The 13,971-nt window shown below is 46.9% G+C and overlaps 1 protein-coding gene across 1 annotated transcript in view; it reads left to right on the plus strand.

Annotated features, from left to right (window-relative positions):
- Positions 1-13,971, plus strand: part of POLN (DNA polymerase nu) — a 187,022-nt gene that overhangs the window by 36,065 nt on the left and 136,986 nt on the right. The window contains exon 7 of the mRNA XM_067567696.1: positions 1,065-1,133. Coding sequence (XP_067423797.1) covers positions 1,065-1,133 — 69 coding nt within the window. The remainder of the gene's footprint in view (positions 1-1,064; positions 1,134-13,971) is intronic.

The following is a 13,971-nucleotide window of genomic DNA, read 5'->3' on the forward strand; positions in this document are numbered from 1 at the left end:
ATTAAGGTGCTGTATGTGGTGACACAAAAATAACTTGTCATACAGGCATGTACTTTCAAGTGGAGATTTCTCTATTTCGGTCTGTTTTTGTCCTTTCTTATAATTCATTGCTTGTTTACTTCCCAAGCATCATATAATTGAGATCCTGGACTACAGAACGGAAAGTGTCTTACCTAATAATCTCCTTTCTGCTAGCAGCATCTCCCACAATTCTACCCTCCTGTATATGATTCTAGTAGCCAAAGGACATTTATTTTATGTCTACGATTTGTGGGCCAGATAGCCTACTGTACATAGTTCACTGACTGGTACTTCTGTTACTAATCATATTATAAGAGTTTCTACATAGCTTTGGAATGATTCTTCTAGTGCGCTGCTGGAGAATGGGGCATAGCCAGCATGGACTATGTTGCAACTCTGAACTGCCTTCAATTTTTCACAGAACTGTGGCAGATGCTGCTAGCAGAATGGAAATGATCAGGTAAGAAACTTTCCATTTTATAGACATGATGATAGAACTTTTGTAAAAGGACTGCTCAATGCAACAAACAAAAATCTACTCTCAGGACTGCAGGCTAGAGGCTTGCTTCGAATTTAACTGCATTGCAATTGAATGGGGAAAAAACTCCCATGGACTTAAACAGGAAGTAAGGCAGGGGAGAAGCATGGCTCCATCTCATAATGCTCTGGGTAACCCAGTTAACCCTATCATGATCACTATACTACAAGAACTTTAACTCTGGCATCAAAACCACAATGCTATAGTATTATCTCTTAAAAGTAAGTATACCCCTTCAATCCTCATGCTCTGATTGTATTCCCATGTGCAGTATGTAAAATAATGAACACTTGAAGTTCTAAATGTTCCAGATCATTACTCCCCCAAGAGCTCTTGAAATGTGGCTATCAGTGGCCTAAGAATGCTACTAGATATGCAAGAGTTAGCATTAGTAGATGCACAAGGAAAAATACTTTCATGTTGGTTAGTCTCTTAGTACTGAAGTAATAATCTTACCAGTTTTATATTAGTAATTGAGTAATCTTGATTTTTTTTTTTAAATCAGCACCAGAACGTGGTTCTAAACTTGAAGATACTTTACAGTATAATGATGGACCTGGCTGCTGAATTACAGGCAAGATTTACAGGCAAAATTCTACTTACATAGTGATTTAATCAATGAAAAAACATTTGTGATTTACCTTTAATTAAAAGTAAAGTCAGAGTCTATATATGGAAAAAGACAGAAGGCCTTATATGTTAAACACTATTAGACACTGAATCCACCAGTGGTGCTGTTTCCAGTAACAGAGAAGCTCCCATGATTTAGGGTCATGTATGATAAGTGAGGTTCACATAGGTATTGAAGCAATGGGAGCTGATGAAGGCTGCTTCCAGGTCATAGGGTATAACTACACTGCAGCTGGGAGCATGCCTCCCAGCCTGGTTAAACAGACTTGTACTAGTTCTGCTTGAACTAGCCTGCTAAAAATAGCAGTGAGGATGTTGCAGCATGGCTGGTGGCTCAGGCTAGCTATCTGAGTTCAAACCCGCCTAACCCTGTGTCTAAGCTCAGGTGGCTAGTCCAAGGTGCCATAACATCCTCATTGCTATTTTTAGCTCTATGGTTAGCGTGAGTCTCTTCATCTATGCTGGGAAGGATGCTCCCAGCTGCAGTGTAGACATAACCATAGAATTTAAGGCCAGAAGGAACCACCAGATCATATAGTCTGACCTGTATATCACAGGTCAATAGCACCATCCAGCTGCCAGCACTCCCCCAAACCCAGCAACTGAAATTAGACCAAATTATCAGGAGACTAAACTACTGTGTGCCACAGGCAGAGAATAGGAGGGACTGAGGTGCATGCACCAGTGCCTCAGACCGCTGTAATGGCCTGTAGCTGGCATCAGTAGATTATGCCAAAAGTGTTCTCAAGATGATGATTTTATTTAATTTATAAGACCACAAGAGGCACCTATTTCATTCTTCCATGCTATTAACATTTAAGTACATACATAGTCAATATAAACCAAAGGGAAATAACTAAATAAACCATATAGCACAAATAAAACTAAAAGAAATATCACACACTCCTTAAATGTAACCTTCTCAAGCAAGCTTTCTCTCCCCAAAAGATCTCTTAAAAAGATGAGCCGTGCAGCATATGTCTTGAAGATTTTGACCAAAGGAAAGGAGCTCTCACAGAAAATGGCCTTCCAGCAGCCCTTACACTTAGGAATATAGGACTTGCCATTTAGAACAGATCCATGTTGTTTCTAGTTCAGTATCTCTGACAGTGTCAAGCACCAGATGCTTAAAGTAAGGTGCAAAAAAAACTGTAGTATGCAGATGTGGGATAATCTGTGCGCTGTGAAAACTTTGACCTAACCTCTAATAGTTGTTAGAGATTGGTTTAAGCCCAGAAGCATTAGGTTTTATATCCCTTCCAATATTCTTTTTGTTAGCATTTATTATAACTAAATATTTTAGTTATCCATACAAATGTCAAAACTTCCTTTAAATCTTTCAAAGTTCTAGGCCTCCACATTATCTTGTGGCAATGTGTTCCATGGTCTAATTCCATAAAGTGTAAAGTACTACACTTAGGAAGGAAAAATCAAATGCCCAAATACAAAATAGGGAGTGACTGGCTAATCAGTGGTACTGCTAAAAAGGATCTGGGCATTGTAGTGGATCACAAATTGAATATAAATCAAAAGTGTGGTGCTGACAAATATCATTCTGGATATACTAACAGGAATGTTATGTGGAAGACACAGAATTGTTCTGCTCTATGTGGAGCTGGTGAGGCCTCAGGTGGAGTATTGTGTTCAATTTTAGATGCCGTACTTAAAGATGTGGACAAATTGGAGAGAGTCCAGAGGATAGCTACAAAAATGATAGGTTTTCAAAACTTTTTATCCTGTGAGTAAAGGTTAAAAAATTGAGTATGTTTAGTCTTGAGAAAAGAAGACTGAAGCGGTGAACCAGATGGCAGTCTTCAATTACATTTAGTGCTGTTTTGAAAAGGATGGTGATCAATTGTTCTCCATGTCTGTCAAAGACAGGACAAGAAGTAATGGGCGTAATCTGCAGCAATGTTGATTTAGGCTAGATATTAGGAAAAACTTTCTAGCTATGGCTTTCTAGCTATGGCTACATCTATACTTGCATGCATACTCAGGCATATGTACCTGATACCTTTACCGAGTGTCCATATATACTGTACATGTGTATACCTCCATCCACACTACCAGTGTTTCGCATGTGACGTTAGCACTACCATTTCAGGGGCATATTTCCGGTTTCTGTGGATCACAGGAGAAGGTCTAGGAACTGTCTTGCAATGTGGTATTGGTGCTGTCCATTGCCTTGCACACATTTGCTGATGACAGTTCTTGTTCACCTCTCCTTTCTGCCAAACTGGGTGGAAGATGTGGAGCAAGTGAATGATGTGGTTCTGCTGCCACTCCTTCTTGAAGGACAAATGTTTCTGCAGTGCAGTAGGTGATCCGTGAAATACTGGACAAAATTGTGCCAGAACTTTTTGACAAGCCAAAGACAGCTGACTGACAATCCACTATGGTTCCATGGAATAGATATGGTGTCTGCTACTATCACCATGATATGCCCCTGGGTAGACCTCTGCTACTGGTCCAGGAGAATGAGCATGATATGGCAAGATCACATGGTTTTGAAAACCTGGGTTGAAGAACACTGGGCTAAAAACTTCCGAATGAGGAAGCAGACCTTGTTGGAGGTGTGAGTGAAGCTTGTCCCAAACCTCCAGTGCCAGACCATTTTATTTTGGAAAGCTATGCCAGTGCAGGAATACGTGGGTGTGGCCTTGTGGAACCTGGCCAGTTGCTAACCAGTATGGGTTTGGGAAGTCTATTGTCAGGGTCATGGTTGTACAGGTTTGTGAGGCAATTAGTACTGTCATATCCAAGTACTGGACATTATAATTGGATTTCAGATGTTAGGGTTTCTGAACTCTTCAGGGGCCCTTGATGACACCCACATCCCAATACTTTGCCCACTAAAAGGAGTAAGTGAGTATGTGAGCCAAAAAGGTTGCTATTCACTTGTTCTTTAGGGTTTAGTGGACCACGGAGTTCATGACCACTGTTGGAAACACAGGAAAGGAAAGATTCATGACACTAGGATGTTGTCAGTTGTTGGCTGCATGTGTGTTCTCCCAGTGTGTATGCTATCCCAGCTCTGCACAGGTAACCGAGACACCACTCCATGATTGGATTATTCAGTAAGACCAGGGATCCGTTTCAGTAACGAAGGCTCCAGGCCAGGTTCATTGTAGACAAAGCACAGCCCTAGTATATTGAGGTATATACCAGACCAGTCTGTTATTTATAAAGTACTTCATTTTTCTTTTCTTGATGCCTGCGGTTTTCTTCACTGTGTACTGATATTTTCTGGTATCTTCAGGGTGTGATATCTTCTGGTGTCTTTGGTCTGTGGGATGCAACCTTAAACAGCTTAAGTTACTTAACATAATACTATTTTTGCATGTTTGTTTTACATTTCTTTTGTTTTCAATAACCAAAACTAAATACACAGATTAAGTTAGTTTGTTTACAATGCAATAGGGACCAAGTGTTTTATAACACAAGCTATACTTTTACAATAGTTGTACAAACATTCATTTATACTGGAGGTGCGTTACTAATATTTTATACTAAATATAATGCTTTACTACAAAAATAGATGCTTACAATCTTCTATGAGAAGGTGTATTGCTTTTCTCTACTGAGCATTCTGTTTTAGCAAAAAATATAGTAACGGAATTTTTACCCAAACTCTTTAGAGTTCATGTGCTTATAATACCAACTTTACTTTTGTTAGCTGTTTAGAGGCACAGACTTTAACAACCACTACTTTCCTTTAACATAGCATAAAAGAAAAGTTAAATTAAAATTAAATCAAATTCAAAGAAAAATTAAATAAAATAAAAATTAAATCAAAATCAATTTTAAATACAAGTCTATGCAAATACTGTGATGGTATTAAACTTTTAGAATGCTTAGTTGTATTTGGGGAAACAACGGTGGAAACCTGTTGGAATTGTTTGGTTAGTTTTCAGATTTTTGCAACATAACTAGACATAGTATATTTTGTTATACATTTTACCATTTTTGCTATAACATTCTTATAAGTATATTTCAATATTTAATAAAGGTGCAAACAAAAAGCCCAAAGAAGAAACTAACACTTTGCTAATATTATCTTTGCATTACTGTTGAGGTTTCCCTTTACAGTTTTTCCTTTGAATAAAAAAAATTTAGATTAATAAAAAAATCTTTTTGTTTGCAATTGCATTATTTGTTGAGGAAAAATATATGTACATATGTTTATAAATAGGCTTTTTTGAGGCTTGCAAAAAATAAAATTATTGATATTATGATGGTTATACCCCAATCATAATACTAAAATAGTGTGGTACCACTTATATTAAAAAAAAAAAAAAAAAAAGTATAAAATTGACATTTGTTGCAACAGAATGAAAAAAAAAGTGGTCACGTGACACACACAACACAGGGCAACGCACATATGTACAGGACAAAATTACAATTAAAAACAAATGGTGCCAGGCTTATATTTATAACTATACACGATAAGGCATTAAGAGCTAAAGTTATTAAGTAATTTTTAGAAAATAGACAGGTAAACCAACGATTTAAATATTTAAATAAGCAAGTTATTACCTTTTTATTTAAAAAAAATTAATAAGAATTGATCAAAAAAATTCATATCAAGTTATTTGTCAAATGTGTTGTATTTATTTAGTAATTTAAGGCATTTACTTTATTTTAAAACTTTGCTACATGGAATAAGGAAAACCCATGTTTCAAATATTAGTCAGTGGTTAGGATTAGAAGCAGTCTGCATTTCTGGTGCTTGGCAACCATATTTTCAAGTAAGTTAGGAATATTTCCAGCTGTTGCATTCCTGAAGGGTTAAAATTATTAATTCACTGGACTTATTTAAAGTAAAGTTTTTACTTGGTTTTCTCTTTGTTTTTGTTCTGTTTTGTTTTCAGTTGCTTCATCTTTTTAGGGATGGTGGTTTCTGTACTAACTATAACTTTTAAAACAAAGAGAGCAAAAATGAGGAGAAGGGGGGGAGAGCAACCTAGGAAGGAAGGAAGACTTGAGCTGAGAGAGATTAACTCTATACAGCAGTGGTTCTCAACCTTTTCTCTGCCGCGGCACACCACAAGCTACAGGTGCTCTTCGGCTATAAGAGGGAAGCAGAGGGGCAGAGAAGCCAATCCATTGTTCACACAGCAGGGGAGGAGGGAGATTGAACTCTGATTGGTTGCTCTGCCCCTGGAGGAGGTGGGGCTGTGAGGCAGATGGCCAATCAGAAGGAGGCTCCCCCTCTCCCCTCTTGTTTTCACAGGTACTTTTTCAAAAAATTCCATGGCACACCTGTTTGGACCTGAGGGCACACTAGTGTACTGTGGCAAACTGATTGGGAAACACTGCTATAAAGTATCTAACAGTACAGGCAGCAACAGAGATTTTAGCAAATAGAGACGATATAAAGGAAAACTTAACCAATACATAAAAACATTTAAGAAAAAATGTTATACTGTTAGCTCTGAGCGAGGAATGGGAGTGGGTTAAAGCAGTTGGGACTCCTCACCCCTGGTTTTTATCCTGGCACTAAGAGGAGACTGGGGGTCGTTATCTGCTCTTGCAAAACTTGAATTCTCTCTTCGAGTGGTTGCTCATATGCATTCCACTATAGGTGAGTGCGCGCCCCGTGCATGAGTCTGCAGAACTTTTTTGCCCTAGCAACCCTGGCGGGTCAGCTCCAGCGCCCTCTGGAGTGGTGCACGCATAGCGCGGCATATAGGGTGCTGCCGACCACACGGGCCCTCAGTTCCTTCTTTCTGCCCGTGACGGTCAGTGGAACGCTTGCCCCTTGCTTCTTTGCAAGTAGCAACCTCTGGACTCTTAATCTGTAGTTAAGTTTTCTTTGTTTAAAATAGTTAGCATACTTTTTAGTGTAAATAGTAGATAGTATAGTGTAAATAGTTAGCCCTTAGGGGCTTTACTGGAGCCATGCCAGACTCCACGGGGTTCAAGCCCTGTGCGGCTTGCTCAAAGGTCTTCTCTGCGAGTGACCCGCATGATCGCTGCCTCTGATGCCTCAGGGAGCAGCATTGCAAGGATAAATGCCGCATTTGCAAATCGTTCAAGCCCCGAACACAAAAGGACAGAGACGCCCGCCTCCGGGCGATTCTGATGGAATCGGCACTACGTCCCGACTCGGAGCCCTCCAGGTTGCCGACGGCACCGAGCATCTCATCGGTGTGCAGCGCTCCTCCGGCTCTGACATCGGCACCGACAACGGCACCGCACCAGAAGACGGTACCAAAAAAGAAAAAACGGCCTATGGCCGCAACTTTGAACTCCCCCCTGCGACCGGTACAGCAGGGGATGATGCAGGAGATGCCCCAGCCACATGCCGTCAAGACCACTCCGGCACCGGCATCTCATTGCAGGGAGCCTCCCCCGACCCCAGGGGGTGGGGGAGCGCCCCTGCAGGGGCCGTCGACGCCAGAGGTGTTTGCAGCAGCACGAGCCCTCATGGCCTTGCCTACACCTCCGTCCCTCCCTCGGCCGAGGGATTCAGGGACCACGTCTCGGGGTAAGCCCATGCTGGGCTATCCCAGTGGGCAGAGGAGTTGGGACTCGGTGTCTCCCCCCAGACGGTCGGGAAGGGGGAAAACGAGAACCCCTCCTCCCAGCTCCGACCGTGAGTCGTTGAGCTCCTCCACACCGCGGCATCGGGGGAGGTCCGGAGGTTCCCGGAGGAGCCACTCCAGTTCCGCATCAAAGGGGAGGAGGTCCTCGGAGTCCCGGCACCGGTCAGCAGCCGAATTGAGGGAGACGGGCCAACTGAAAGAGCCACGGCACCACTCTCGTTCATCTTCGGGCACCCAGCACCGACCACGATCTCCCATGTCGGTGCCGAGAGCCACGGTGCCTACAAGAGATTGACGCGCTCGATCCTCGGAGCACAGTCGGGTGCGGATCCCGGTGACCCAGATGCAAACCAGGCACCTGTCTAGATCCCCGGCTTATAGCCTGATAGCGGCGCAGGAAGACAGACACCACTCTTGGTCAGTCAGCAGCGCCCATCATCCTGGGTGGCGTGACAAACCAAGCTGCCGGTCTCGATCTCGATCCTGGACTCCGAGCCCAACGCGCGCTTTGGCACCAGATGCCCCCGCACCGCGTCAGCACCACCTCTCCCCAGTACCAAGGGGACGGGACCGGTACCGCTACACAGGGTCCCGAACGCACAGTCCGGTACACCCTACGGCACCGACGGAGGCGCTCGCACCGCATCGGCGCCCTCAGTCCCCGGCACCCAGGGACAGTTATCGGTGCCGGTATAAATCAAGGTCCCTATTGCGCTCCCCGGTGCGACGTACGGTACCGAGGGATGACCCTGCACCGCATCAGCGTCCTCAATCCCCGACACCCAAGGACGGGCATCACCGCCAACACACCTTGAAGTCCCTAACACACAGTCTGATATGACATCATTGGCACCGACACACCTCATGGACCCACTCACGCAGCCCGGTACGGGCCCCGGCACTGGAGCTCTCGGCACCAGGGGTCCCTCTGGTACCGCGCCATAGTCCTGATAGAGGACATAGTTCACGCAGTCCCAGGGTTCAAACGGGCAAACATCGCCGTAAAACCGAGGCACGTCGGAGGTATTCATCATCCTCCAGTTACTCTCCTCCCCGCCGGCCCAGCAAGCGCCACCGCAACCGCTCGCCCTTGTCGCGCAGCCCATCTCCAGCGAAGGGGCAGCGCAAGAGGAGCCGACGATCAGTAAGCCCGGCTCAGACAGGGGCTGCCTCATACCCGGCACCGGGCCCGGTACCGACATGGGTGCAAGGACCATGGCAATGGCCCTACTGGGGACCCTGGCCACCACAAACAACCCAGGGAACAGGGTCTCTGCCATCTATGAGGACTCAACCTCCTCCCCCACCTAAGAGCCCACAGGGCAATGACCAGTCGTCCGAAGAAGAGTCGGACCCTATGGAAGGGCGTCCCCTGCCACTGACACATCCAGGGGTCCCCTGCCACAGTCCTCCTCCCCCGGGCCTCTCCCCCTGACACGACATCCAGGGACCAGAGGACCCCACTCCCTGATTTCAAGGCTCACCAAGAGCAGGGCATAACCTCAGAGTGCTGGGTGCTGAGTGTGGTGCGGAGAGGTCGATCATCCTGGCTACAGTCCTCAGGCCTTTCATGCAGCTCTCGGCCTTTCTGCCGGATTCTGCACCCCTACCCCGTCCCTCTTCCTGGGGACCCCTCTCATGAGCAGACTCCTTCTCCAGGAGGTCCGCTCTCTGCTCCGCCTAAGGGCAGTGGAGGAAGTCCCCCTTACAGAAAGGGGCAGGGGGTTTTATTCCCGGTATTTCCTTATCCCCAAGGCAACTCCTTCTCCAGGGAGGCCTCAGGCGGAAAGGGGCTATTCTGGACCTTCGCCGTCTAAACAGGTTCATCAGACGACTCAAGTTCCACATGGTCTCCCTAGCCTCCATTATTCCCGCACTGGATCCAGGGGATTGGTATGCCGCCCTTGATTTGAAGGACGCATATTTTCATATTTCTATCCTCCTGGGCCACAGACATTTCCTCCGCTTTATGGTAGCTGGTTGCCACTACCAGTTTTCGGCCCTCCGCTTTGGCCTTTCCTCAGCGCCCAGGGTGTTCACAAAGTGCATAGCGGTGGTGGCAGCCTACCTGCGGCGCAGAGGGGTTCAAATCTTCCCCTACTTAGACGATTCGTTGCTTCGGGGAAAGACCAGGGATCATGTGACAAACAGCTTGGCCCTGACGTGCGCGATATGCAACAGGCTGGGGCTGCTCATCAACGAGCAGAAGTCCACGCTGACCCCTGTACAGCTCATAGAATTCATCGGGACCACCCTAGATGCAGTGCAGGCCAGAGCCTTTCTCCCACAACCTTGGTTCCAGACCATGACCGCCATCATCTCCGTGTTACAGAGGTCCCCCACGACAACAGCCAGGCACTGCCTCCAGCTGTTGGGACACATGGCGGCATGCACATATGTGGTGAGGCTGGCTTGCCTCAGGCTCAGCCCCCTTCAGGGGTGGTTAGCCTCTGTTTATGCCCCGGCCAGACACTCACTGAGCAGGGTAGTCACTGTCCCGCCCCAGGTCCTAGCGTCCCTGAACTGGTGGACAGACCCGAGAGAGATAATGAAGGGAGTCCCATTTGCAGACCTGGTTCCCTCTGTAACACCGATTACAGACGCTTCCGATGTTGGTTGGGGGGCCCACATGAGCCGCAACCTCAGTACACAAGGTCTGTGGTCACTACAGGAGCGGAGCCTCCACATAAACGTTTGAGAGCTCCGTGCAGTCCTCCTAGCCTGCAACGTTTTTCTCAGATTTCTGATGGGCAGGGTGGTGCAAGTCCTCACAGACAACACAGCAGCGATGTTTTACATCAACAGACAGGGGGGAGCACACTCCTCGGCCTTGTGCCAGGAGGCGATTCAACTGTGGGACCTTGCAGTGAGGTACGATTTTCATCTGGTTGCCTCTCTCCTCCCAGGGGTGAGGAATGACGAGGCGGACCGCCTCAGCAGGTCGTTCTTACCCCGCCACGAATGGTCACTTCACGGGGAGGTCACAGCGTTTCTTTTCCGGAAGTGGGGTGTTCCCCATCTGGACCTGTTTGCAACAATACAGAACAAGAAATGCCCAAGATTCTGCTCACTACGCGGCCGCGAGCAGGGCTCCATTTCGGACGCTTTCCTGATAGACTGGTCGGGGCCACTACTGTATGCTTTTCCCCCAGTTCCACTGCTTCCCAAAGTCCTCTTGAAAATCAAGAGGGATAGAGCAGACATCATCCTGATCGCGCTGGCATGGCTGAGACAGCACTGGTAAAGCATGCTGCTCAACCTATCCATCGCCACGCCGCTCCCGCTCCCGAGGCGCTACAATCTCCTCTCCCAGGACCAGGGTCGCCTGCTCCACCCGGACCTGGACTCCCTCCACCTGACTGCATGGAGGCTCTGTGGTTAGCAGAGGGAGAAAGAGCTTCTCGGAGCAAGTCCAGCGCATCCTTTTGGGAAGCAGGAAGCCTTCCACTCAGGTTGTATACCGGGCAAAGTGGAAGCGTTTCAGTTGCTGGGCGCAGTCATGGGGCATCGTGCCACTGGGCTCTACCATACAAGCCATTCTGGAGTACTGCTGCACCTAAGGACGCAGGGCCTGGCCCTGGCCTCCCTGAGGGTACACCTGGCGGCCATCTCGGCCTTCCATTGCCCTGTGGAAGGGAGGTCTATCTTCTCTCACCCAATGTCCATTAGGTTCCTCAAGGGGATAGAGAGGCTATTCCCGCAGGTTCGCGACCCATTGCCTCTCTGGGACTTAAACATGGTCCTTACTATTCTCACAGGACCCCCCTTCGAGCCTATGGCTACATGCCCACTGCTCGTTCTTTCCTGGAAGGTAGCCTTCCTAGTAGCCATTACATCGGCTAGGAGGGTCTCCGAGTTAAGAGCCTTGACCTCGGAGTCCCCCTACACGGTCTTTTATAAGGATAAAGTACGACTGAGACCCCACCCGGCCTTCCTGCCTAAGGTGGTGTCCCAGTTTCATTATAACCAGGATATCTTCCTCCCCGTGTTCTTTTCTAAACCACATGGCTCGGAGGAGGAGTGGAGATGGCACTCGCTGGACGTCAGGCCAGCCTTGGCCTTCTACATCGACTGGACCAGACCGTTCTGGAAGTCCACACAACTGTTCATGGCAGTCGCGGACCGCATGAAGGGCTCACCTGTCTCCACCCAGCGCATCTCCACCTGGATCACCGCCTGTATCCACACCTGTTATGAGAGGTCGAAGGTGCCACTCCCGGGACCGGTAACGGCGCACTCAACCAGAGCCCAGGCCTCCTCTGCGGCCTTCCTGGAACGAGTGCCCCTGCAGGACATCTGCAGAGCAGCAACCTGGTCATCGGTCCACACTTTCACCTCTCACTATGCCATCGTGCAGCAGGCAAGAGAGGACGCAGCCGTCGGCAGAGCCGTGCTGAGAAGGGCCTCTCGCCAGTGACTCCTTCCCGCCACCAAAGATATGGCTATCTAATCACCTATAGTAGAATGCATATGAGCAACCACTCGAAGAGAGAAAACAGGGTTACTTACCAGTAACTGTTGTTCTTCAAGATGTGTTGCTCATATCCATTCCACACCCACCCTCCGTCCCCGCTGTCGGAGTCGGCAAAAAGAAGGGACTGAGGGCCTGCGTGGTCGGCAGCACCCTATATGCCGCGCTATGCGCGCGCCACTCCAGGGGGCACTGGAGCCAACCTGCCGGGGTTGCTAGGACAAAAAAGCTTCCGCAGACTTGTGCACGGGTCGCGCACTCACCTATAGTGGAATGGATATGAGCAACACATCTCGAAGAACAACAATTACTGGTAAGTAACCCTGTTTTTGTTTCCCCAATGTCTGCTGCTTTTGTTTGCATGTCAAATGGATTGCTGGAGGGCCCTTGCCTGCTGTAGTTAACTGTTTTGGGGCAACTCCTTGTGTTAATGCATTAATTCTAGATGTTAAATTGCTTACTCAGTTTTACACTTTGAAATTCTTTTCTATCCATTCCCCTGTGATCAAGTTGCAGGTCCTGGCTTCTAATGTGTTCTGTGAACTGTTCCATTTTTTCCTTTATTTGATTTACCAATCCAGCGAAAGTATTGTTTGCTACTTCTCCCTCCTGTGCACTTACTTTTCTTGTTCTGACAAGCATCAGTCTAGGTCTCAGTTTAAGTTTTACCAGAACCAGGCTTTTATCATACGGTGATGGTTGAAATGTGGTGGCCCCTGTTTCATATTTTAATTTTCCTAGGGCCACCTTTTTCCATTTCTGTCCCCATTTGTCAGGCACAGGGTAACTACCTGAAGCCTGTTGTAGACCGCAAATATTTATAACAGGGAATGGCACTTCTCTTTTTTGCAGATTTTTTACAACTGTTTTATTCGGTTCCTGTGCTTGCTGCAACGTATAATGTCTCTGGACTGCTTGCTGCCCTGCTAGGAGAGCAGGATTGTTCCAGAGCTTTGCTGCTTTTCTTAATTATTTTACCTCTTTCTTTGTTTCTGTTAGTTGCCCTGCCAGTTTTGTGGTATGCTGTGTACGTTTTTTACTCTCATTATTTTTCCAGGCTACTGTCTCTGCCCTAGCTGTACAGATTCCATTCCATATTTCTTCCCCACTATCTTTTTTTAAATTCACATGGGGTGTCCATACCTTATTAAACTCTGGTGAGATTTGCAGGGAAGGGATAAGGGGGTTACCCAGCTTGTGATTTTCTGCCATGTAAGATCACGATTCCTACAGAAGGCAGCTCGTTTACTTACCACATCAGCAGTTGGGGTCACCAGTGTTGTCAGTTGTTGGCTGCGTGTGTGTTCTCCTAATGTGTGTGCTATCCCAGCTCTGCACAGGTAACCAAGAAACTATTCAATGATTGTATTATTCAGTAAGACCAGGGACCTGTTTCAGAAACGAAGGCATCAGGCCAGGTTTATTGTAGATAAAGCACGGTCCTAGTATCCCTTAGACTCTACAGGATCACTAACACATGTATGCTTGTTACAATGAACCAGCTCAATAAATGGCAGGACTTTCCCGTTCCCCCTTGGCTGGACCAAGATGCTTCATCTGAGACCCTCTTTTATACATTGATACAAACAAGATGTATATTACTCCTCTGACATGTGTAGTTGCCATCCCATGAAATGGCAAGGTATCACCCTTTGACATGGTAAGATACCATCTGTTACCTTGTACCGGATGGTTCGGTCAAAACATCTCCATTCATCATATTAACAAGACATTTCTATCTGTTATGGTGTCATTTGGAAGTA

This window comes from Emydura macquarii, unplaced genomic scaffold, assembly GCF_026122565.2.
Source record: "Emydura macquarii macquarii isolate MOO-44397 ecotype Brisbane River unplaced genomic scaffold, CSIRO-AGI_Emac_v2 contig_2795, whole genome shotgun sequence".
Taxonomy (NCBI): domain Eukaryota; kingdom Metazoa; phylum Chordata; order Testudines; family Chelidae; genus Emydura; species Emydura macquarii.